The sequence below is a fragment of the Megalops cyprinoides genome, chromosome 12 (genome assembly GCF_013368585.1).
Source record: "Megalops cyprinoides isolate fMegCyp1 chromosome 12, fMegCyp1.pri, whole genome shotgun sequence".
Taxonomy (NCBI): Eukaryota; Metazoa; Chordata; class Actinopteri; order Elopiformes; family Megalopidae; genus Megalops; species Megalops cyprinoides.
The window spans coordinates 30,144,496-30,166,990 of NC_050594.1; the positions used below are offsets into that span (position 1 = coordinate 30,144,496).

The 22,495-nt window shown below is 42.7% G+C and overlaps 2 protein-coding genes across 2 annotated transcripts; both read left to right on the forward strand.

Moving 5' to 3' along the window:
- Nucleotides 1–245: 245 nt before the first annotated feature.
- On the forward strand, nucleotides 246–14,713 carry rab15 (RAB15, member RAS oncogene family). The gene is made up of 7 exons (XM_036542241.1): nucleotides 246–618; nucleotides 9,200–9,260; nucleotides 9,619–9,679; nucleotides 9,984–10,061; nucleotides 10,256–10,345; nucleotides 11,876–11,941; nucleotides 12,251–14,713. Exons 1-7 carry the CDS (start codon nucleotides 495–497, stop codon nucleotides 12,407–12,409), a joined length of 639 nt encoding a protein of 212 aa, XP_036398134.1. The 5' UTR covers nucleotides 246–494; the 3' UTR covers nucleotides 12,410–14,713.
- A 3,221-nt stretch (nucleotides 14,714–17,934) lies between these two features.
- On the forward strand, nucleotides 17,935–19,122 carry gpx2 (glutathione peroxidase 2). Its single transcript, XM_036542242.1, has 2 exons — nucleotides 17,935–18,164; nucleotides 18,516–19,122. The coding sequence occupies exons 1-2, from the start codon at nucleotides 17,943–17,945 to the stop codon at nucleotides 18,867–18,869; spliced, it is 576 nt and encodes a 191-aa protein (XP_036398135.1). The 5' UTR covers nucleotides 17,935–17,942; the 3' UTR covers nucleotides 18,870–19,122.
- Nucleotides 19,123–22,495: the final 3,373 nt, after the last annotated feature.

A 22,495-nucleotide genomic window follows, 5' to 3' on the forward strand; every position in this document is an offset into this window, starting at 1 on the left:
TTTCCACAGCGTAAATGTTTTTTTTTTTTTTTTTTTTACCATCCTTGGGACACTGAAAGTATTGGCCGGGTAGTGTTGGAATTAGCTAAAGTTCTTTGAAATAGGCTAAAGTGCATTACATCATATGAATGTATTGTTATTTAAACTGTTTTGCCCAGGTAGCGTCTCTTTCCCCGCCCCATCTCTCCACCCCTTTTCCGCCCTGTGCTCTCAATGATGTAGAAACGACAGGAGCTGCACCGCGCATCCCTGCCTCTTCTCCCGCGGTCCAATAGATAGGGCGTGTATCAGGATCCACCCTTGTCCCTTCTGGCACGGAGGAGGTGGTTAACTTAGTAACGAATTTCTGCACTCTGCCAAAACATCTCGCATAAATGTCGAAATGCAAACCAAAGCCTTCTTTCTCAGCATTTGTTTCCGGAGGTGACTGCTAGGGTTCCTTTCACTGCCAGCTAGCCATCACGGACCGCGGCGGCTCTATAGCGTTGCACACTATGGCCAAGCAGTACGATGTTCTCTTCAGACTGCTGCTTCTAGGAGATTCCGGGGTTGGGAAAACCTGTTTGTTGTGCAGGTTCACGGACAATGAATTTCATTCTTCTCACATTTCCACAATCGGTAAGACATCTCACATCGTCATTTAACATGAAATGTTGTCTCTATTGATGGTATACTGTTCCGTTTGCAGAGGTTGCTAGCTAAATCAGCCTCTACTCGAAATCATTCACAGCGTATGAGCATAGCTACCGTTTTCGCTGGAAGAGCATCGTGTTTGTTGTCATCTATTTGGAATTGGTCGCTCGTGTTAGTACTTAACAGACGCGCGTTATGCTCTGAAATAGCTTATTCTATAGTAAATGTAAATGTTAAATGGAAAGGTAAGTAAAAGTGAACAGCAATGAAATCGCTTGGCTTGCTGTAATGGTTCGTGTCAGTGCTGTATTACCTGTTTAATCGGCGAAATCATATTGAAAAAGAAGGAAACCGGTAGGCTCTTCACGTGATAGCCGGAGAAAGCGGTTAGAATTAGCCGCTCAGTTCCAAAACTCGGTGAGGTAATACAGCTAACCCCTAAATTCTGGAAACAAAGCACTGGGTTCATACGTTAACCAGTTTATATTTTATAACCCATACCTTGTAGTTGACCGTTTTAGCATCAATTCTATGTGTGCTTAGTGGTTTATTTTTGACAAAACATGAGATTTTTCAGAATACCGTAACGTTGAGCAAGGAAGTCGGTCCAAACCACCTGCACTGTTAGCAAGGATCGACTGAGAATATCAAGTGTTACACATGGGTGTGCGTCCTAAATGCATGATGGAGTGCAATATCAAAAAAAGGAGAGTGAGTTCTCAGTTTAGATAGCTGATTACATGTATTTTAAAAGGACTATGAACAATCAACAATTAAACTGCAGTGTGTTGAGACGAATATTGCTGTGTTGTGACAAAGTCCGAGCAAACGCATCTAAGAACTAAACCCTTTATACATATCCAGTTCAATACCCACCTGCTGCCCTAGCAGTTATGCTTTTATGATAGTTACCGGGACATACTGGCCACTCTGCTGCGATTTGGACAAAGAAACCTTCGGAGCCTTGTCTTCAGACCTGTAAGCTCGTGATCTTTAAAGAAGCAGGCATTTTTTTACTTTTGAGGTTTATGTAAAGATGGAAATAATAAAAAGGCATCACATTTTGCACCCCAGACCATGTAGTAAATGAAAATGTATCCCAAAGCACAGCAGTAGATGCCTTTATCAGTTTTCGTTGTTGGAGTCTTTTACTTTGCTGTCTGTCTGAAGGTGTTGGCGGCAATGATGGAGTGGAAAGCTCTGAGTCAGAGACTAAAACCATGAGTTCGGTTTGAAAGCATGCCAACTGTAATTTAGGATTTAGGGTAAGGGTTGGGTAAAAACCGTGACGTGCGACCCTTCATATTTGCCCCTTCTTCAGGTTTATCATTGGAAAGGGTTCCCCATGAGAAGCATGCCAGTCAGCTTTCTTCAACGTGCTGAGAAGTAAGGAAGATTGCAGTGGCTTCCTGAACCACACTGACTTCTTATCTCCTGAGGAAAGGCAGGCTTTTGCTAAGTAGCTGTGTGGCGGACCCAACCCTCAAACAGCGCTGGGTCACTCCTGCACTATAGGGGCATAGAACATATCAGGGCTTGTTTTTCCTTATCAACTGAATTAGGTTGTAAAAAAAGACTGCAGTTGATAATTAATGTGAGGAGCTTTAAAGGAGAGAGGGGGCAAGAATAAAAATAACCTGTGGGTGGGATCTAATTGGGGTCCCAGAGAGAACGCTGTTCAATGTGGTGTATCTCTTTAATTAATCTGAAAGTGTGTTACCTGCATTGCTTATCAGTATGTTAATTGTATCTGAATATGTTTCTTTCTTAATGGGTGCCAGAGGACCTGTATTAAAAGTGAACTTTAAGAAAGTGCCCTCTGTCTGGTTTTAGTCTGAGTGTAATTTTGTGTAACTTTGGCTTGAATTTTTTTTCTGTTTCAGGAGAGCCCATGTTCCCATACATATTAGTTATTATTCATTTTAACATTATGAAGTTAATAAAATACATTGAAGAATCATCTGTGATATTTATAATTATACAGCATGCTTGAGATTTGCTTGCTTGAGAAACAGATTATTTTATTTTGTCCAAACTCATTTGGCCTAGTTGTCTTTGGCAGTCAGTTGTTGTAAACAACAGTCTCCTTACAAAGAGAACGTTGCACATTATGTAGACGTTACCTTAACTAGGTTCCATTAACTTTGATGTCTGTGCAATCACAAGGCTATAGAATGAACTTTCTACGCAGTTACTAGTTTGAAGGACTTCTGCAGTCACCCACTCATTTTAAGGCACCACTTAAGTCCTATAGTAGGTTGCTGTAAACATAAAGGGCACCAGGGCCATTCACTGGACAGGATGCCAGTCTATGACATGACACAGGGACAATGATAACATATAGATCCCAATTAACCTAGACAGAATGTCTTTGGACGGCGGGGGGAAACCAGAGAATCTCACAGGGAGCACGTAATCCCCGCACAGACAAAGCTGGATCCAGCCCCTGAGGCTGAGAGCCATCAGCTCTGCCCCTCTCTCCTCTGTGCTGCCCTTCTCTAATCAATTTAATTTGATATCCAGTATCAGTGCCTCCCGCCAATGTCCTCTGCTTCAATTCAAGCACCACTTTTTCAATTTCTGTGACCTTTTTGTGAAGCTGTGTGTTTTAGAAATCAGCCCACATGTTTTCGTGTGGGCAGAGCCACGGAATGCGTCACCGCTGAGGGGTCACCTCTGCACAGGGCAGCCCCAGGTGAAAAGAGAGAGAGTTCTGCTTAGAACCTTTTAATGGGTTCCCCCTAGCAGGACCAGCTACTGTTCACTGCATTGTCGAGAAGTGAAACTGAGGAATTGACATGTCTGGATTACAGGTTTCCTGCCTGTCCCCAGGAAAATACAGTTAGTTAAAGCTTTAGACTAACTATTGGTAAAATCAATAGTTAACAAAGCACGTGCAGGCGAGTGATGGGTGTTCATACTGGCTACCTAATTAAAATTGTTGCATAAAACTTTGAAATCCGTAATCTTCTTATTCCAGTTCTTAACCCGGAGTGGAATGCAAGAGTGGGAAAATCAAAACCGGAAGTTGGAAGGCAATCAGTCTGTAGTCTACACTGTTTGGAGTAAAATGAGTTTGCCACAGTAACATGGGCAACCAATAAGTTACAAGTGTACAGTGTATCACTCAGTACAGTTTGTCCCTGGATAATAAATACAAGCAGATTGTGGTCAGGCTCTTTGGTGGATGATTAAAATTCTATTGAAGAGAGCAGGTTCCTCGTTGGCTGGCTTTGTACTGGGTCATTCTGCGAACACAGTGCTGTTAAGCTCCTTGGGGGAAAAAGAGCACAATATGGTCCCACACTCTTGCAAGTGTTATTAGAAGCAATTACGCCTCCAAGTCCAGGATTACTCCCCTCTCTTTTTTTATTTTCTGCGGTTGATGTGTTTGCTCTGTAAAGCTCAATAGAGCTAATGTGTTGGGGCTATGGACAGGATCCTTTGATTTGGCTGTAATAACAGTGAGGCTCACTTGAAGACTGGTGGCGGTGTTTAACCCTTACTGGTGTGAGTAAGACCTTCTTAATGACAGGCTCGCTGGCAGTCAGAGTGAGTGGACAGGACAGGAAGTGGCACAGCACAAATTACAGCTTGTTCCAGCATCATTAGTATGAGCCACATGGCCCCATGTGATCTTCACTGATATCGGTTAAGATACAGAAATACTCAACTTCTGCGCACTGAATATTTTTAGGTAAATCAAGAGATGATTTTCTGCATCGACAAAATGTCTGCTTTTGAGTAATGCCTACTCCAGGTGCACTGATTACTTCTGTAAGGTTTGTATTCCTTATCATTGTAGAAAGTGTTCTAATGTCATTTATTTTATCCTTCAAATTCTATTTGAAGATGCCAAACTGTTGAAATAATTTCCATCTGTAAAGTGGTAACAAAAATGTGTGTAATTTGATTGATTTTGAAGTTGAATTAAGGAGTTATTTGGTGCATTAAAAAGTAATTTTATGGTACATTCTTAAAGAGAGGGTCGGATGTAGGGTGCATGCATCAAGAGCGTTCTTTGTTCATCTGCCCAGCTCAATGATGAACTCCAGTGTAAATACAAAATGGATGGATTTGCATGGTGTCACAGGGGATGGTTTAGTTCTGCGTAGTCAAATACTTGGACTGAGTCAGTTCTAATTTCCCGTGGGGTTTTACGAGGTATTGATCTTTCTCTTATCACCGCCCGCTCGGAGTGGGTGGACTATCAGCAGCTGCTCTGCGCTCTCCCTGAGCAGCTGGATTTACAGTCAGCACTAAAATACCTGGGCTTTCCTGGGGCCTGCAGCAGCGGGCACGCAGTCAGCTGAGCCTGCTAATGCCACTGCTGTTCACGGCCATGGTGATGAATGCAGCCCATCAATACAACTGTGTTTCCACTCTAACCTGTCACTTCACCTGGATCTGAGCTCTCCCATGCCCCTACATCGTATATAATGAGGTTTCTCAGTTGACGTTCTGCGGTGCTTGTGTTTCTACAGTGTCCTACAGCTATGTGTCTGATTTCAAATATAAGGAATATTTTAGTAAGCATGAACCTTTTAGGTGGGGTAAGGGCATGGGGACTGGTGTTAACCACTTTAAGAATATTAGTCTGAAATGTGAAAAACAGATCAGGTCCTCAGTACAAAATGCCAGAGTGTCCCCGGACTTCTTGCTTGATGCCGATATGAAATGCTTGTTTTTACATGCTCTGGGTTTAATATGTTGTTGTTTTGCTCCTTCTGGCTTGAAAGACTGCCAACGAAAAGCATCACGCCAAAATTCATAATACTGAATTAGAGTTACATCCCCACACAAACAGTGAGGATCAGTTACAGGAAATTATAAAACTCAAAGTATTAGGAAGAGTAAAAAGAATTCTCATACCTTCGCTCGCAGAAGGAGCCCTGAGAGGCTTTTGTAACAGTGCCGTCACGCGGGACTTTGGAGTCGTGAGAACCGGAGCGTGTGTGGACCTGACACGTTAATTAATGCTGGGTTAAGATAAAAGAGGGAGGCCCTGTCAATGTAGCCATTACAGCGGAATGTGCGCATACCGTGCTGCATCACTGGGCCACTGAACAAAAGCACGCTGATGGGCCTTTTGCACAGCAGGCTAATTATGCTAAGTCACTATCATCCTGTCAGTGCGGCCATCCGACGTAATCACTTTGACTGGTTTTGACACCTGGGCTCATCTTGATTGACACAGCCTTCGCTCTGCATTCAGAAGCTCAGAAGTTAAACATATCTGCACCAAAAAGGAAAGGCACGGCATGTTCTTCTCTCAGCCTGCCGTCTTTTCAACAAGATAAGCTCACAAGAAGAGCATAAGTTGCTGGTGCAGGACCCCATGCAATGCACACAGGGTGCCCACAGTGCTCTGTGGTGCCCACCTTCTCTGCTCTGGGTGTAGCAGGCCACCCTCTAGCGCTCCAAGCCCCAAGCTTGTTACTGTCATCCTCTCTGTTCAGTTTGACCATAGATTAAAAAGCAACAAAGGCAATCGCTACAACTTTGAGCTGAACTTGCTCGACTACGCCACCTCTGGAGGCTGGAGCAGTGGTAAAGAAGATGGAGTTGTGACCGGGAACGAAAGAGAGAGTCGAGAGAATTGATAAATATGTAAACTGTAAGCTATGCATGTATTCATAATAATAATAAGTCAATGTGTCTGTCTGTAAAACGAAACAGGAGGGCCTTCTAAATATGGTCAAAAACTGTTTTTCTCTGCCATTATTCACAAAAGGAGCATTTCGACTCTTTCCTGTTTCTCCAAGAGACATAGAGCTACATACAGGTCAATGGTCACCTGAAACACCCTTAAAATGATACATCTAAATTAAATGTGTCTTCTACACCAAAATGAACATGTAATGCATTAGTAAAACAAAGTTTCTCCATTACAGCGTCAGTTATTCATGTGTGTGCTTGTAGTACATGCACGCAATTGCTCAGTATGGCTCCTACAACGATGATGAGAAGTTTTCACTTTAAACAATTCTTTATCTTATCACGGTTTTTAAGATGATAAAGATATTTTGAACAGAGCTCTCAGATATCTGTATTAAAAGGAGATGCTGCTCTCAGGAAAGGGCAGTTTATTCTGCCTGAGGCACAGGTCAGACTTCCAGTCGCTGATCTCCAGGCTGACAAAGGAAGCAAATCATAGAAGGCTCATTGGCTTTTAATGCGCTCCGAGGAGCCAGTGCCAAGACATTAATTGTAATGACTGTCATCATCGTCACCGGAGATTACATGGTATTTCCTAATCATGCCTAACAGCCCCAGATCAGAAACCGTTTCTGAGGCCAAGGACAGTAGAGAGAGAAATTCTGCTTACAGTATGTTTGTTTTTAACTGCCCACCCACCCCTTCTCCCTTAGAACGAGAGAAGGCACGCCTTTTGCAGAAAATAAGAAAAACACTCATGTTTAATTCAGTCCCGTCTGCTCGGCCAGATGGCGGAGGCATTGTCATCCCACGCTGACAGTGCTGTTAGTGTGAAATCCTGATGTTCTATGCCACAGCCATTTTATGTAGCTTCCTGAGGTCATTAATCCCGCTGGAAGCCTTTTCTTCGTTCATCTGCTCATTCATGTGGTCACTCACTGTGTTTGAATAGTGTTATTTTTGAGGGCACAAAGCATGTTTACAGAGAGATGAAACCACATCTGAACAACCACTGACATGCTTGCTAACCCTAACCCTAAGTTCCATTCAGTCTTTTACTTTGACATTTAGTCTTCTGAGGTCAGTGGTATTCGGTGAACTATAGCCAGGAAGAAAATTTACCTGTACCTGTGACAGTTTACCTATACCATGATTAGCACACATTCCAGTTTAATTAAGGAGTTTAATTAATGCAATAGCAGCTGACTCCCCCTTACTTGATAGTATTTCATATGGTAGTTCTGCTTATATAGGTGCTTCTCGTGTGGAATCAATTAAATTCTAATGATCTAATGAAAAATAGTGAGTTTTAAGAATTTTTTTTATCCCCGGTATACAATTACCATTATAAAGTCATTAAATGCTGCCTGATCTCTGAGTGAAAATTACAATAATTTCATGTGAAGTGCACAAAGGTGATGCCACGTTAGACACGATCTGGTAAAATCTGGTTTTGAGCCGGTTATTCATGATGAGCGGGCTAAAGTTTTCCACTGCCCCTATTTATAGCTCAGCAGGCTGCCACGGGATGAATTGTTCATTGCTTCACCATCAAACACTCTGCCGTGGTGCCCCCCGGTTCCGGGACCGCGGTGTTACTGTAAATCCTCGCCTTCAAAAAACGTCCTTGTCCGTGTGCTTTCACGTCCTGCTCCCAGGCCCCCTGTAAATAACCCTGATTTCATTTCCTGTAGAAATTTCACATGATTTACAGTGTGCCTACTGCGTGGATGAAAGCGCTAACTGCTGCGTTTGGCTCGGGTCACTGCGTATCCAGGCAACCCCAACCACTGACACGCACAATGAAAGTGGATTCTGCAGTTGGTTGTCGGGCCTCAGCCCCGGGCAAGTCGGCTACTGTACTGCCAGTGATGGGCTTCCCGCACGTCTGTCTGAATGCACTCCTGTCAGAGAGGAGGCCGGGTAATTGTTTCAGTGACCTCTCGCTCTGATGTAGAGAGCCTCAGTCCTGACCTTCTTTAGAGTGGCTTTTATTTCTTTCTTGGGCCTCTTGCAGGTTGGAAACATATATTTTAAAGGCAGAGGAAGTTCTGTTGAAGCGTAATCTCATTGGTGCTAGTCTTGTTGGGTGAGAGGTGCCTCCTATTCATGGAGTAAAGAAAACATCAAATGTAAGTGACTGACTTTAGTGTGTAGCTTCGTACAACCGCCTGCTCCCTGAGTTAAGCAGGCCATGGGTGTGTAATCCTACAGCAGCATGGGGGTGAGGGGCAGACCAAAGGAGTATTCCCTTCTCTGCAGATAGCTTGTTCACCACACAGTTGTATTAGTTATTTAATCCTACAGTATTTTTTCACAGGTACCTTGCCCTTCACTACTCTGATGTGCACAGTCCTGCTTCCAATCTGGAAGAATAACCCCAGCTCACCGAAGCACACTTTTGTGATATGCTTCAAACCTTCTGCTGAAAGACAGATTGATAAATGGCTTTGGTACTGAAATCAAACAGTTGAAGTCATGGTGGGCCAGAAGATATACATCTCCAAGGCTGTAGCACACCAGGTCGTCTTCACAACTCATAGAAGGCAACTGTTTCCATGGAAACTGTTAAATTAGAGCGTGAGAGTATGGCAGCCATCTTGCCTGTAACCCTTTCCTGCACAGCTTAAATGAGGGGATTTGGTGCTTAAGACTAGAACAATAGGCATAAATGCTGAAATGCATCTTTTTGAATCGGATAGCATTTCATGAAATAAAATGGTTCCCTATAACAGCAGGAGGATATGAGGGTATAAAAAGAAGGATATGCATATATGGCAGAGTTGATTATTTATGAAATTGGGCAAAGGCTGACTGGGAATTGTGTGTTCTCTTTAGAAAGTTTCTTTCAAGGATTTACCTTTCTTTTCCTGGTGATGATTATGGTGGAATTTTTCTCTTCTTGCAGGAGTTGATTTCAAAATGAAGACTTTAGAAATAGATGGCATCAAAGTCCGAATACAGATATGGTGAGTGAATTAAGAAATAATGATTTTAGATCTAACTGAAAATTCACGAATTATCTTTTGAGTAAAATGTATACTTATTGTGCTATACTTTGATGTTGGTAGTGGTTGTGTGAAGTTCCTTTACCCATTTGTAGGTCCAACATAAATATCAGGTAAAGTGATCTGTGCTGGGGGACCTGTGGCAGTCATTCCACAGGTACTAATCGGTCTAAATCCGGCACTGAAGCCCACATTTGGAGCTTGTTATATTTATCACTCAGGCCTGTGTAGGCAGCAAGGCGATCTCACCCAGAAATTGAGCAGACATAATGTAGCATTGAAAATGAGTAAACTTTTGCTATATGTTCATCTCTGCCAGGGATACAGCAGGCCAGGAACGATACCAGACTATCACCAAGCAGTACTACAGACGAGCACAAGTGAGTTCTTTACACACTTTATTAGACTCTGCTTACTGTCTGTTTGACTCCCCTGTGGACAGTGTGGTCCAGTCATATTGCCAGCACTGTAACATCTCTGGAAAGCATTTGGACACGCAAGAGCAAGAGAGGTGAAATTTGTTATGAATGGTGCAATAGTGCTCACCCACCAGGTGTTTGAATCCAGAGTTCAGTCCTCTAACCTTTACCTGACACTGCTTGCATTCAGGTGTGTCTGTAGCATGCGGTGTTTGAAGTGCTGGGAGTGGAGCCTAATTTCGCTTTCCCTTCTGTCTCCCGCCAGGGGATCTTCCTGGTGTATGACATCACCAGTGAGCGGTCATTCCAGCACATCGTCAAGTGGGCCAGCGACGTGGATGAGGTAAGCACACGGTTACTGACAGTGACTGAAAATGGCAGTTACAGGAACAGGGCTGGAAAAATGCGGCCCACAGCAGCAGAGAGGCACTCTTTGATCCTTCGTGATAATCGGCGATCAGATGACAGGGTCGTCTTGAAAACTGCTCCTTGAGAGCTGCTGTAGCCTTATCATCCCTCTGGGTGTCTCTGTTTCAGTACGCTCCAGATAAGGTGCAGAAGATCCTTGTGGGGAACAAATCGGACGAGGAGCACAAGAGACAGGTGGCCAGAACACAGGGGGACAAGGTGAGAAAAACAGTATTCACCTGTAATTACCCACACGACACACACAACCCTACATTTGGTTGGCGAGTAATCAAGGCCTGTGTAGATGTAGCGGGTAAAGCGGTATTTCATATGACATATTTACCTGCTCTAAGACATTAGAGTACCAAAGTACGTCCACACTAACTACAGCACACCATCATTACCAACTTAATCATAAAATGTCACAACCCTTTATAAATGAGAGGAAGAGTGTTAAAGTGCGTTTGAGATTAATGTTAGCTTTGTTAATTACACTGATGAGCCAAAACATTATGACCACTCACAGGTGAACTCCATAACGTTGATCATCTCCAAACAAGGGCACATGTCAAGGTCTCGGTAGATTAGATGGTAAGCAAACGATCAGTTCTCGTAGTCAACGACCTGAGCGACTTTGACAAGGGCCAAATTGTTATGGCCAGACAACTGGGTCAGAGCATCTCTGAAATGGCAAGGCTTGTGTGGTGCTTCCGGTCAGCAGTGGTGAGTACCTACCGACAGTGGTCCGAGGAGGGTCAAACCACAAACCGGCGACAGGGTGTTGGGCGCCCAAGGCTCATCGATGCGCGAGGGAAATGAAGTCTATCCCGTCTGATCCAAACCAACAGAAGGTCTACTGTGGCACAAGTCACAGAAAAGTTTAATGATGGTTACTGGAGGAATGTGTCACAACACACAGTGCATTGCACCCTGCTGCGTATGGGGCTGCATAGCTGCAGACCAGTCAGAGTGCCCATGATGACCCCTGTCCACCATCGAGAGCACCTACAATGGGCGCGTGAGCATTGGAAATGGACCTGGGAGCAGTGGAAGAAGGTCGCCAGGCCCGATGAGTCCCATTTTCTTTTAGATCACGTGGATGGCCGTGTACATGTGCGCCATTTACCTGGGGAACTGATGGCACTGATTTAAGACAACAAGCCGGGGGAGGGAGTGTGATGCTCTGGGCAATGTTCTGCTGGGAAACCCTGGGTCCAGCCATTCATGTAGACGTCAATTTGACACGTGCCACCTACCTAAACATCGTTGCAGACCAGGTACACCCCTTCATGGCAATGGTATTCCCTAATGGCAGTGGCCTTTTCCAGCACGATAATGTCCTCTGCCACACTGCACACATTGTTCAAGAATGTTTTGAGGAACATGAAGTGTTCAAGGTGTTGCCCTGGCCTCCAAATTCTCCAGATCTCAATCTGTGGGATGTGCTGGACCGACAAGTCAGATCCATGGAGGCTCCACCTCGCAACTTACAGGACTTGAAGGATCTGCTGCTAATGTTTTGGTGCCAGATGCCACAGGACACCTTCAGGGGTCTTTTAGAGTCCATGCCTCCACGGGTCGGCTGGTTTGCCGGCCCATGGAGGACCAACAGCATATTAGGCAGGTGGTCATAATACTTTGGCTCATCAGTGTAGTCCGTTTGCATTCCGGGAGCAAAACATGGCAGGAGAAACTAGCGTCTTTTCCAGTTAAATTCATTGCCATCTTTTCTGTTGATGCTTTTTGCAGCTCGCTAAGACATATGGAATGGACTTCTTTGAGACAAGTGCCTGTACCAATACCAACATTAAGGAGGTGAGTCAGTTTCTCCTCTCTGACAGAATATTTTCCTAGGATTTCACAAGCAGATCTTTGTAAAAAGAAAACAGGGTCTCCTTCGCCACATGGGACTTCACTCCTTATGGCGTTTTCGATCCTCTGTCTTTTCCAAGAGAGAGTGTTTTTTTTTTTTTTTAAATCCGCTTTTGCTGATACTCTTGTCAGAGGCTGAGTGCCGGCGCTGAGCGTTCGTGTGTATTTCAGCATAATTCAGCTCTTGGAGCTGACAGTGACTGATGATGGATGTCTCCCTTGTGTCTGCTTCCCTATGCGCGCCTGGTGCAGTCATTCACCCGGCTGACAGAACTGGTCCTGCAGGCCAACAGGAAGGAGCTGGACGGTCTGCGGACATCCATCAACGAGGAGCTCAACATCGCCGACCTGGAGGACGAGGAGGCTCAGTGCGACACCGGCCCAAACTCCCAGAAGGCCTGCTGGTGTTAGAGGCGAGGCGCACTTCCAGCCCTGGGTCCCAGCTAAGCTATGACATTTTTACAGTGTTGCTATGCAGCAAAAACATTCTCATGATGTTGTAGCAATGTTGTAAGACTGCTGTGTGTTAGCTGGGTAATTTACCTGCTGCAGCTGCTCTTGAACATACATTGTTTTTTTTTATGTCTGATCATTCTTTGGTTTGATAATTTTTACCGCTGTTAGATTATATTTTGGATTTGGTCCATTTTGGTCCCTTTAAAACAATGCCTATATTATTGTTGTTATTATTATATATATCTTCCCTTTGTTAGCAACTACAGAAATGTTGGATGTCATGCTGTCCATCAGGTTTTTCATGCTGTTTGCAGATGCTGCCACCAGAGAGCAGTAGCTCTGTAATGGCTCTCCTGTATCTACCTGATCTGTTTGATACTAGGGCTATCTGCATTCTGCATCTTCCTCTGTGCAGATTACACCCCAGGGCACTGATTCAGGATCAACGCTTCCCAATGATCTCCCCAAACATTCTGTGTGAAAAGCTGATTCAAGTTCAGTATCCCCCTCAGCATTTGAGAAATGCCATTACATTGCACAAAGCTGAGAGTTGCAGTGGAATGCTTTTTCACTATTTCAACAAATTTGTATTTCTATTTATGATTGCACCCCATTAAGCATTCCTATGGGTTTTCAAAGCACTTAGGTGAATTTAAGTTGACTTTAGATCCCTACTTTGTTTAACCAATTAACCTCGCTTTGTTTCAGCAACCAAGCCTTCTCTTTCACCTCTTTGTGTTCTCTTGTGCTATGTTTCTGTGGACTGTCAGGCTAGGCTAACTCGTTGGCTTTTGTCTGGACATTTCATCTTGAAGTGTTTTTCTCAAGCGCATGATACGGAGGTTCACCCTCATGTGATCTCATCTGTGGGCGGCACTCAAAAAAATTAATAGATAAAATGCAACTATAATTTGTGATTACACAATCATGGAGAATTTATATTTTATGTGGTCAGTTATTTCCCCTGTTGCTAAGTGTAAAGGAAGTCGGCGTTTACTTGTCGAATGTCTATAAGTGTCAGGCTGAGCTTAAATGGGTTTAGTGGGTCTGCCGGCACTCGACCAGCCTGCTTAGCTATTCTCTGGCTCCGTGCACCTCCCCGGCGGGATCAGAGTGCAGGTGAACCGTTCATCCGAGGTGCGTCAGTGTAAGAGGAAACCGCAGAGCGCGCAGGGCATAGAGCGCTTATGAATTATTGAGAGGCTGAAAACTAAGACTGCAAAGATGGCTCCTCTGTCTGAAGTAAGACACCGCAGGGCCATTCCCTTTTCTGACAGCAGTTCTGCAGGATTTTCCCAGGGATAAAATGACCCAGACACAAGAGAGGAATCTATCTATTGTAATCCTTATAATTACTAAATATTACAGTATTCTCAAATTGCAGAAACTTACATCATTTGTTGAATATCTATGGCTACAGGAACACTAATTCTTTGGAATAAAAATTATCACTTTTTTTTACTACAAAACTGTGGAGTTTGAGTATATTTGGCTGTAAGTGGTTGATTGTGTTCGTAACGCTGCCTGATAAATTAACACGGGAGTAAAGGTTCCACATGCCTGGTGTCTGACTTTCAGGTTTATCTGCACATTTGGGGAAGGCCCTTCTGGTGACGCTGACCTTCGCTGAACAAGTCTAAGAAAAGTGCTTACAGATTGATCATATGTGTGACTTGTTCACATTTATAACGATGACTGTAATACTGAAGGTGGGAAATTAATTTTCAGGTTTAACGTGTTAATGTCAAACACACCTACAATCACACTTTTTTTTCGCAATGAGCCAGTTACGTTTCAAAAGGGGATTCCTCAAACAAGATCACATGTGCAGGGTAAGGTCTTTTCATGGAATTTATTTCCTTTTTGACCAAGGGGAGAAATGAATTGTGCATAGCAACTGCTATAAAAATTTCTTAAAATTTAAAAATTGCTATAAAAAAAAAAAAAAACTGGATAATTCTGGCTTCATTTAATCAGCCAGTTTACACGAGAGCAGTACTGAAATGTGACACAAGTTTGTGCTGTAAATGACGGTCTCCTTTTAACCTGTCTGTAACATTGTCAGTTGTTTGTTACAATCTACCATGATCAACAATGATTCTTCTCTGCCATTGGACTGACAGATCAACTACTTTTTTGTTAAACTTATCATGCACCACTGAGGTGGCAGTACCTTTTGTTGTGCCTGCACTATAAACTGTCTTGGGGGTATGTTGTATTGAATGGAAAACTGGATTATGCCGTAGAAACAAAATGTATCTGTTGTTTTTGCTTGTCTGATTTCAAAAGAAAAAAACAGTACTTTGTTTGAGAATACTACTTGAATTTTATGTTGGTCTTTGTGGAAGTTTGTGTGTTTCAGGGTTATGATTTGTTTGAAAGTCAGAGTTTGATTTTGATGTTGAAAAATAAATAGAGTCAAGACATTTATTTATGACTGTTTTACTATAAATGTGTTTTGGAGGTAATGTGAGAGAGGTCAGCGTGGCTGAGTGCTGTAAACGAATGATGTCACTGGGAGAGCTGCGCTACTTAATTGTGGTCACCATAGGTCATGGTAACAGTGGTTCTCAATCCTTACTATATATTTATATATCATTATATATAGCAATAGAGAAATAGGCAAACATTTTATTAATTCCAGTCAAACATTTAAAAATGTAAATAAAATTAAAGAATAAAAAGAGTGTGGCCTGGGGGTTTCTACCCCTAGGCATTAGCATGCTGACATGAATACAATTATTACCATGTTTGTGTTGTCTAACAGTGGTAAATATGAGGTTTTGGAAAAGCAGAAAGTGAAACAGTGAAAGCCGATCAGAAGAAAAGACTATACACCTGGAAATGTCACATGAGCATGCCATAGGACACTGAGATTCACGGTCATTCCAAACCGTACATTGTTGACATCATCCCTGCCCTCTCTAATAGTTTGCACTCACTCTGACTCTGTGTGACGTCAGCTCTGCAGACCACGGAGATTCAACAACTACCTGAGCTGCCAGTCAGATGGTCTTCATTCAGGCTTCTCTTCAGCAGTGAGTGAATAAGCATTTTGTTGAATGCTTATCTGAATTTGCAGACAGTTATATGTTGCAGATCTTATGTTCAAGAAATGTGTGGTCAGATGTGTGTTTGTGTTAATAAAAAGATTAACGTAAAAGTATTACTTAATTTTTGTTTTTGAAATGCATGTCAGAAATCTGGGGTGTTTGCCTAAGTGAACCTTTGTTTAATCAGTTATGTCAGGACCTTTAACAATTAATTCAAGTGAACTCATTTTTCATTTAAGTACTAATTTGTATCTCTCTTGACCAATGGAAAATTACAAATACATTGTGAACTCCTTTCAACACCAAATCTACACTATATGGCCAAAAGTATGTGGTCAGCCCTGCTAATTATTGAGTTCAGGTGTTTCAGCCACACCGATTGTTAACAGGTTCATAAAATCAAGCACATAGCCATGTGCTGATAGCCAATCTCCATAGACAAACCTTGGAAGTACAATGGGTAGTACTAGAGAGCTCGGTGACTTTAAACGTGGCACTGTTTTTTTATTTATTTATCCTTTATTTAACCAGGAAGGTCCCATTGAGATACAATATCTCTACTGTTAGATCTGTCCGGGCAACTGTAAGTGCTATTATTGTCAAGTGGAAGTGTCTAGGTTTTGGGATGAGATTCCCATTAAGCTCATACAGGTGTGATGGTCAGGTGTCCACATTCTTTTGGCTATATTTACAAAGAACGTAAAAGACAATCGTCATAGAGGTGTCAAATATAGATCACGGTTTAATTACATGCGCTGTCAAAAACAATTACATGAGTTTGGCTGGATTAAAATTGAGGATATGTGATAGATCTCTAGCACCAGGAATGGAAACCATTGCAATATATATAATCATTTCACCACCTTTTACCTTTAAGTTGTACATACACAACATGTTGCCATTTATATCTCGGCCAGTTTTAGAAGTTTCGCTGGAGACTCAGTGAAGGAAAGTTAGGAGTTAAGCCTGGGCCCAGTGAGTAAGATTAATCTGCTATGTATTTTTAATCACTGACCGAGAAAGGCAGGTAATGACATGATGAATGTTTCATGGCCCAGAAACTAATACGAGTCCTGGAATTACCATGTTGCCCTTGCTGCGCGTATCACAACCACTGCCCAACTTCCTCCTCCCGCATCTCTGTGTCCTGAAAGAAAAGGGGCCGAAACAAAACTGTCACTGCATGACATCATCCTACACATTGGCATTCAAAAAAAGGCTGTCAGTCAATTTGATTTCAGCTGATATTTTTCAGATGTAAATCCAATCCATCACAGAATCCATCACTACTAGATTAACATATTTGACATGTCATACTTGACATTCAGTGTTGTAAATTTAATGTAAATTTGATTTGCTGTACGGGTATCTGGTGTATGCACTGGGTTGTGATTATCATCATATTTTTAGCATGTTCAAATATGAAAAAGTTAGTTTATCCACAACATGCACAACTGTCCACCAGGGTATGCTTTTCACTTTGAACAAAGTTTAAGAGGTGCAACCATTCAACCCATAAGAAACCATTTGCTTAATTGTATATGCATCGATTGGATTTAGATTTTTTACATTTCAAAAAGCATAAATGCAAAAATCAAATTTCTATTCTAACAATGCTTTGCCAAATAAAGGTTTCCATGATTGTTTTGTCATTGATATATCAACAAATACAACCCTTTTAAAGACACATATAAATATTTAAAATAATAATAATAATAATAACATCCCATTAAATGTCTTACTGGCAAATTTACATAAATGCAATCAACAGCAGTGTCTACTGTAGCCTTACTGCACAAACTAAGGACTGACCAGCCAAGCCTCATTTCAACTGTGTGAACATAAGGTAAGCATGTAACAAGCACTATTGAGTGTCAAAAAAAGACAGGGGGAGAGAGAGTGTCTGGCCAGTGAAAGAGGGATAACACAAGCATGCATTGTTCTCTTATTCATTTCTCACACCTTCTTTTGTGGGTGAGCAGACACATCATTCTAAGGGGCCGGGCCAAGGGATCTGCTTACAGGTGGCAGGGCACAGGTGGCAAACACTGCTTCAGAACATGTTTTTTGGCTGGCAGTGAAAATTACTGTCTGTGTTGCCTTATTATCCTTCCATTTATACAAATTGTGTAGATATAGAGCAGATAGTGAATGTTTATGAAAGTATACATAGCTGACGATGTAGATGTAACAATATGTTTGATTAAGGAGGCCTTGTATATGACAAACTGAAACTTGAATCCTCCTAGCGCGTTTTATCGACGCTGTTGGAAGTATCAGTAACCGTGGGGTATCAGTTTTCTGTAAGGTTATTCGATACGTAGCTCGGCGGCTTTATTATCCCAAGTCAAGTGACTGTTCGCCCTAACCGAGTGGTTATAGCAGGTGCTGTGGGGCACAGATCCATTCTGTCGTGGTCAATAAGAGCGGACAGCATGACTCACATAGCAAAAACCTTCTACGATCTGCGTGCGACCACGCTGGAGGGGGAGTCGGTGGACTTCAACGTCTTCAGAGGGCGGGTGGTGTTAATAGAAAACGTGGCGTCGCTTTGAGGGACCACCACGAGGGACTTCAGTCAGCTCAACCAGCTGCAGAGCAGATATCCTCACCGGCTGGTTGTCCTCGGCTTCCCCTGCAATCAGTTCGGCTACCAGGTTAGTCTGGCGAGGTGCCAAACAGGGAATTATGAAATGTTGCTGGATGCACTGCATCTGTGGTTTGATTTTTAAAGTGCTGCTAATGCCTAAAATCCTGTCGGCAGGCGTCAACAAACTGGGATGTTAACAACTAGCCATGCGTTTTAGTAATCAGAAAAAATAACATTATATTATACAGTGTGAAATGGATATGGAAATGGAATGTCTTCTCAAATCAAATAAATTTGTAGTCTTGGCCATCGATTTATTTGGTACGGCACAACTCCTTGTGTCAAATATAAAAAGCACGATATCTTTATTACTGCAGTCATGTACATAGCTTGCTGAATCCAGCTGTTTATTTTACAGGAAAACTGCACTAATGGGGAAATCCTTAACTCGCTGAAACATGTGCGTCCCGGAGAGGGATTCCAGCCCAACTTCACGATGTTTGAAAAATGTGACGTAAACGGATCAAACACCCACCCTGTCTTCGCCTATCTTAAACATAAATTACCCTATCCCGACGACGACTCGACCACCCTCATCCAAGATCCCAAATTTCTCATCTGGAGCCCCATCAACAGGACAGACATATCGTGGAACTTTGAGAAGTTTCTTATTGCGCCAGAAGGGGAACCTTTTAAACGGTACAGCAAAAATTTCCAAACCATCGATATTGAGCCCGACATCCAACGTCTGTTGAAATTAACAAAGAACTAAATTAGCAGGATATTAAGCAGCATGTTCGGTAATCATCTCGCTTAGTTTTACAGCAAAACGTCAGGTAGAACGAGACTGGATGTTGTGAAGTAGCCTACAGTTGAATGGTGGCATTTTCCATACATTTGAGTTTTTACTACATGAAGGTATTATTCTAAAAAGCCAAGGGAATAATACCTGAGGTCTTGTAAATATTCAGTAGTTGTGGATCATGCTATTTCTTCATGTATCATCATTTTAATTAAAAATTAATCACCCAAACTTTGGCTTGTGTTTGTGATGGGGGACCAGCTTTTACACCATTATTATTTCTGACATATTTCTTCCACATGATACGGTATGGTAGGCCTAGTGTTATTCTAAGGCTCTTGGGTCCATGCTACCTTTCCTCAGTATTAAACAAAAGTGATATGACGGGGAAAAGTTGAAGGGCATATTTGTTTGAGGGTCATGTCAAGTTACCACCACATTGTGAGCATATTGGCGCACATTCTAGTGTCTTTGAAATCCATCTAAATGCAGTATGAATTAAACCAGATGGGAACTCCCGAGTGGCTAAGTCGTTGAAAGCACTCCTTCAAACCCGACCGTGTCACTAGCCGACAGAGACCGGAACACATTTATTAGCTGGTTTCGTTCCGCCGGGGATAGGGTGGGTACGCGGGCAGTGGCTTCGGTTCCATTAGCAACAGCGACCCTGCTGGTCGATCGGGCGCCTGTGGTCCACTTGCCAATGTCTTCCTCCGACTCATCTCTGTGGTATCTTAGCTTGTGGACCGCAGTGTGCAAAGAAGCAGCGGCTGACATCACGTGTCTCGGAGGAGGGCACGTCCTTCTCCACGCTCTCCCGGATTGACAGTACCGAACATCGATGATAAGAAATTGGACATTCCAGAATTCAGGAATTGGCCATTCCACATTGGGGAGAAAATGGAAAAAAAAATGTTAAACAAGATGGATTTGATGAAAAATTTTTATGGTCACAATTTCAGAAACTGTTTGATTACACGATGTTTGATACACAAGTTCTAGTTTTAATATTTTGTAAAATTTGTATCTATAGACATTCACCGAAATGGCAACTATATTGCATATAGTGCAAATATGGTAGCTAAGACACCTAGGTAATGCAATAATTGTACATTACGGTTTTGTAGCCATTTGTGTAATTTTTGTCCAAGCAGAGCAGCTATTAATCAGTTAAATTAAGAGCCTCATTTCTCAAAGTTAGTTTGTCTCAGCTGGACACTGAATACATTGAAAGGCTGTTGCCAAATAATTTGTAGATGATCTCACCTCTGTCCTTTCCTGTGTACCCCTTCTGTCCAGCAGGTGGTGCTGCTTGCAAAGTTAGATTTCAATTTTCTCTTCTCCGTCTACCTGTTCCACAGTTTCACAACAGGAAGGACAAACTGCTAACTATGCTCATGTCAGCAACTTTAATGATTGGCATGCCGTTAACCCCTTTGTAAAAGAATTTTCTTCTGATTGTAGAAAAGAGCTTTATTTGAACATAGTGGAATTACTAATCTGTATCACTAGAATCCAAATCTATAGCAGCGAATGTTGTGGCACTTGGTCAGGCTACAAACTTAGCTTTAAGTTGTCTTTAGCCTATGTTAACAAGTGTGTAAATGTCAATAAAATTTCCCATCTGCAATTAATTCCCTTTCATTTCATTACATCTCACATGGTAGCATTATGTTCTATATGTCAAATAATTGATGACAGGGTTTGGGCTACATTAAAAACATGTTGGTTATAAGGGGGTTGGTAATCCCAGTCTTTTATGTAATGATTCAAAATTTCAGGTGAAGTGTGCAGAGGTTACAAAGGTAATTAAGCAAAGAGAAATCAGCTTCTTATGGGAGATCAATATTTAAATGAATACACTTCATGACAAAATTATGTAATTTTTTTTTTTGTTGTAATTTCTCTGATTATTTCAGGAGGTTCAAGGTTATCTTATGGCAGGTGGAGTAGATGTGGTTATGGGTGAAATGTTTTTGTGTTAGCTCAGTAAGATAGAAGTGATGGTTAGTGATGAAGCTGCATGTAATCAGTTATTTATAATCAATCACATTAAAGTCATGACTAGAGGACTGTTGCGATCTGATGCTAAAGTTGGCCTCTTATTCCAAAAAGGACAAAAAATTGGACTAAAAATGATTAAAACTGGCCCTGTTTTTCATTGCGCAGCCCTTTCCTGTAGCTGCCTGTGGCACAGGCCTACATCACCTCGTATTACCTAAGAGTGTGACAATTGAAAATGACATTGGACATCTGTCACCTTGTCATTTCTCAGTGTGTCCTACTGCTTCTGCTTGTTTTCACGTTAGTGCTGCCTCAACTGACCTACCGGCGAGGCAGAGACAGGAGAGAGCTGGTGCTCTCTGTGCCAGTCAGATTCAATCTGCAAGCGAGACGTTGCCATTTCAGTCCTGTTGCAGACGGTGAGTCACAGAGGAGTGATATTAGCAGGTCTGCGTCTCTGGGGCAGCTGTGAATGAGAGCGACCCAGGAGCGGCTGTCTCACAGCCAGTGATCAAGAGACATCGTCATTGTCTGGGCCTCTTTTTTTTTTCCCAGAACTCTTTGCTTTATTTGGGTTGTGATGACAGCAGCACCGGTGGGGGATTTGGGGGGGGGGGGGGGGGGTTTAACAGTCAGACTGAGTATCACGAGGGAAAGATTTCCCTGGCTTCACTCTGCGGATCCCGCTGTTTCCCTGAGCACCGGCCTTAATTAAATACCTCCTGCCTGCCTCGCTTTGCCAAGGAGAGCCCTCTCATCCATCCCCTGTAACGCTCCGCCACGGAGCAGGAAATGAGAGCGGGCCGAAGACGGCACAGGAGATTCTCATGTGTGATTACCACATAGTGACAGTCCCTCTGGGGTTAATAGCATCCTCACCTTCATCCAGAGCTGTTTGCACAAGAAATAATATATATAGTGCAACAAACTACTTCATCAAAAGATCTGTAAAAAACATGACAGAAGTAGGCAATCCAGAATATTTAGAATTCAGGGAGAGAGACAGAGAAAATGGGAGAGAGGGCCTCCTCACTAATCTCCTACCTCCAATGGACTCCTCAATCACATTAAAACATGCAGGGGGGAGGAGCTGTGGATTAGTGTTCCCTTTGCTATCACAGTGTGCCAGGAGCTGGAGGCACTCCCACACCAGCTATGTAACATGTGTAGCTGTGCTGAACTGTCACTTAGAAAGAATGGCTACAATGAGAGGACTTTCTCCACCACACCTTAGCCAAACTGGCAAAAAAAAATTACTTGGCCGAAAAAAATTACTTCAGGAAAGCCAAGAAAAGACATTTTCTATTGCTGTGCGTGCTGTGTGAGTGGGCTGAGACCTCCAGCTTTCCCTATTCCACTGAAGATGGTGATGTCATTCTCCTCTCCTCCCACCTCTCCACTGTGCTGTCACACTTGAGTGAGTCATGCTGTTTGTTTGTACGGTAGGTGAGCATCCCCGAGTGAGAAATAGGGGCCTTCGCAGCAGCGTTATTTTCTGTAATACCGGGCTCCGTTTCTCCCAGCTGTCAGCGGGAGGATTGCTACATAATTGCGACATCATGGCTATAACAGATTTCCCTGGGTTTCAGGGA

Coding starts and splice junctions, on each gene's coding strand:
- rab15 (XM_036542241.1), top strand. CDS start 495: ATGGCCAAGCAGTACGATGTTCTCTTCAGACTGCTGCTTCTAGGAGAT. Junction 10,062..10,255: donor GGGCCAGCGACGTGGATGAG/GTAAGCACACGG, acceptor TCTCTGTTTCAG/TACGCTCCAGATAAGGTGCA. Junction 10,346..11,875: donor CCAGAACACAGGGGGACAAG/GTGAGAAAAACA, acceptor TGCTTTTTGCAG/CTCGCTAAGACATATGGAAT.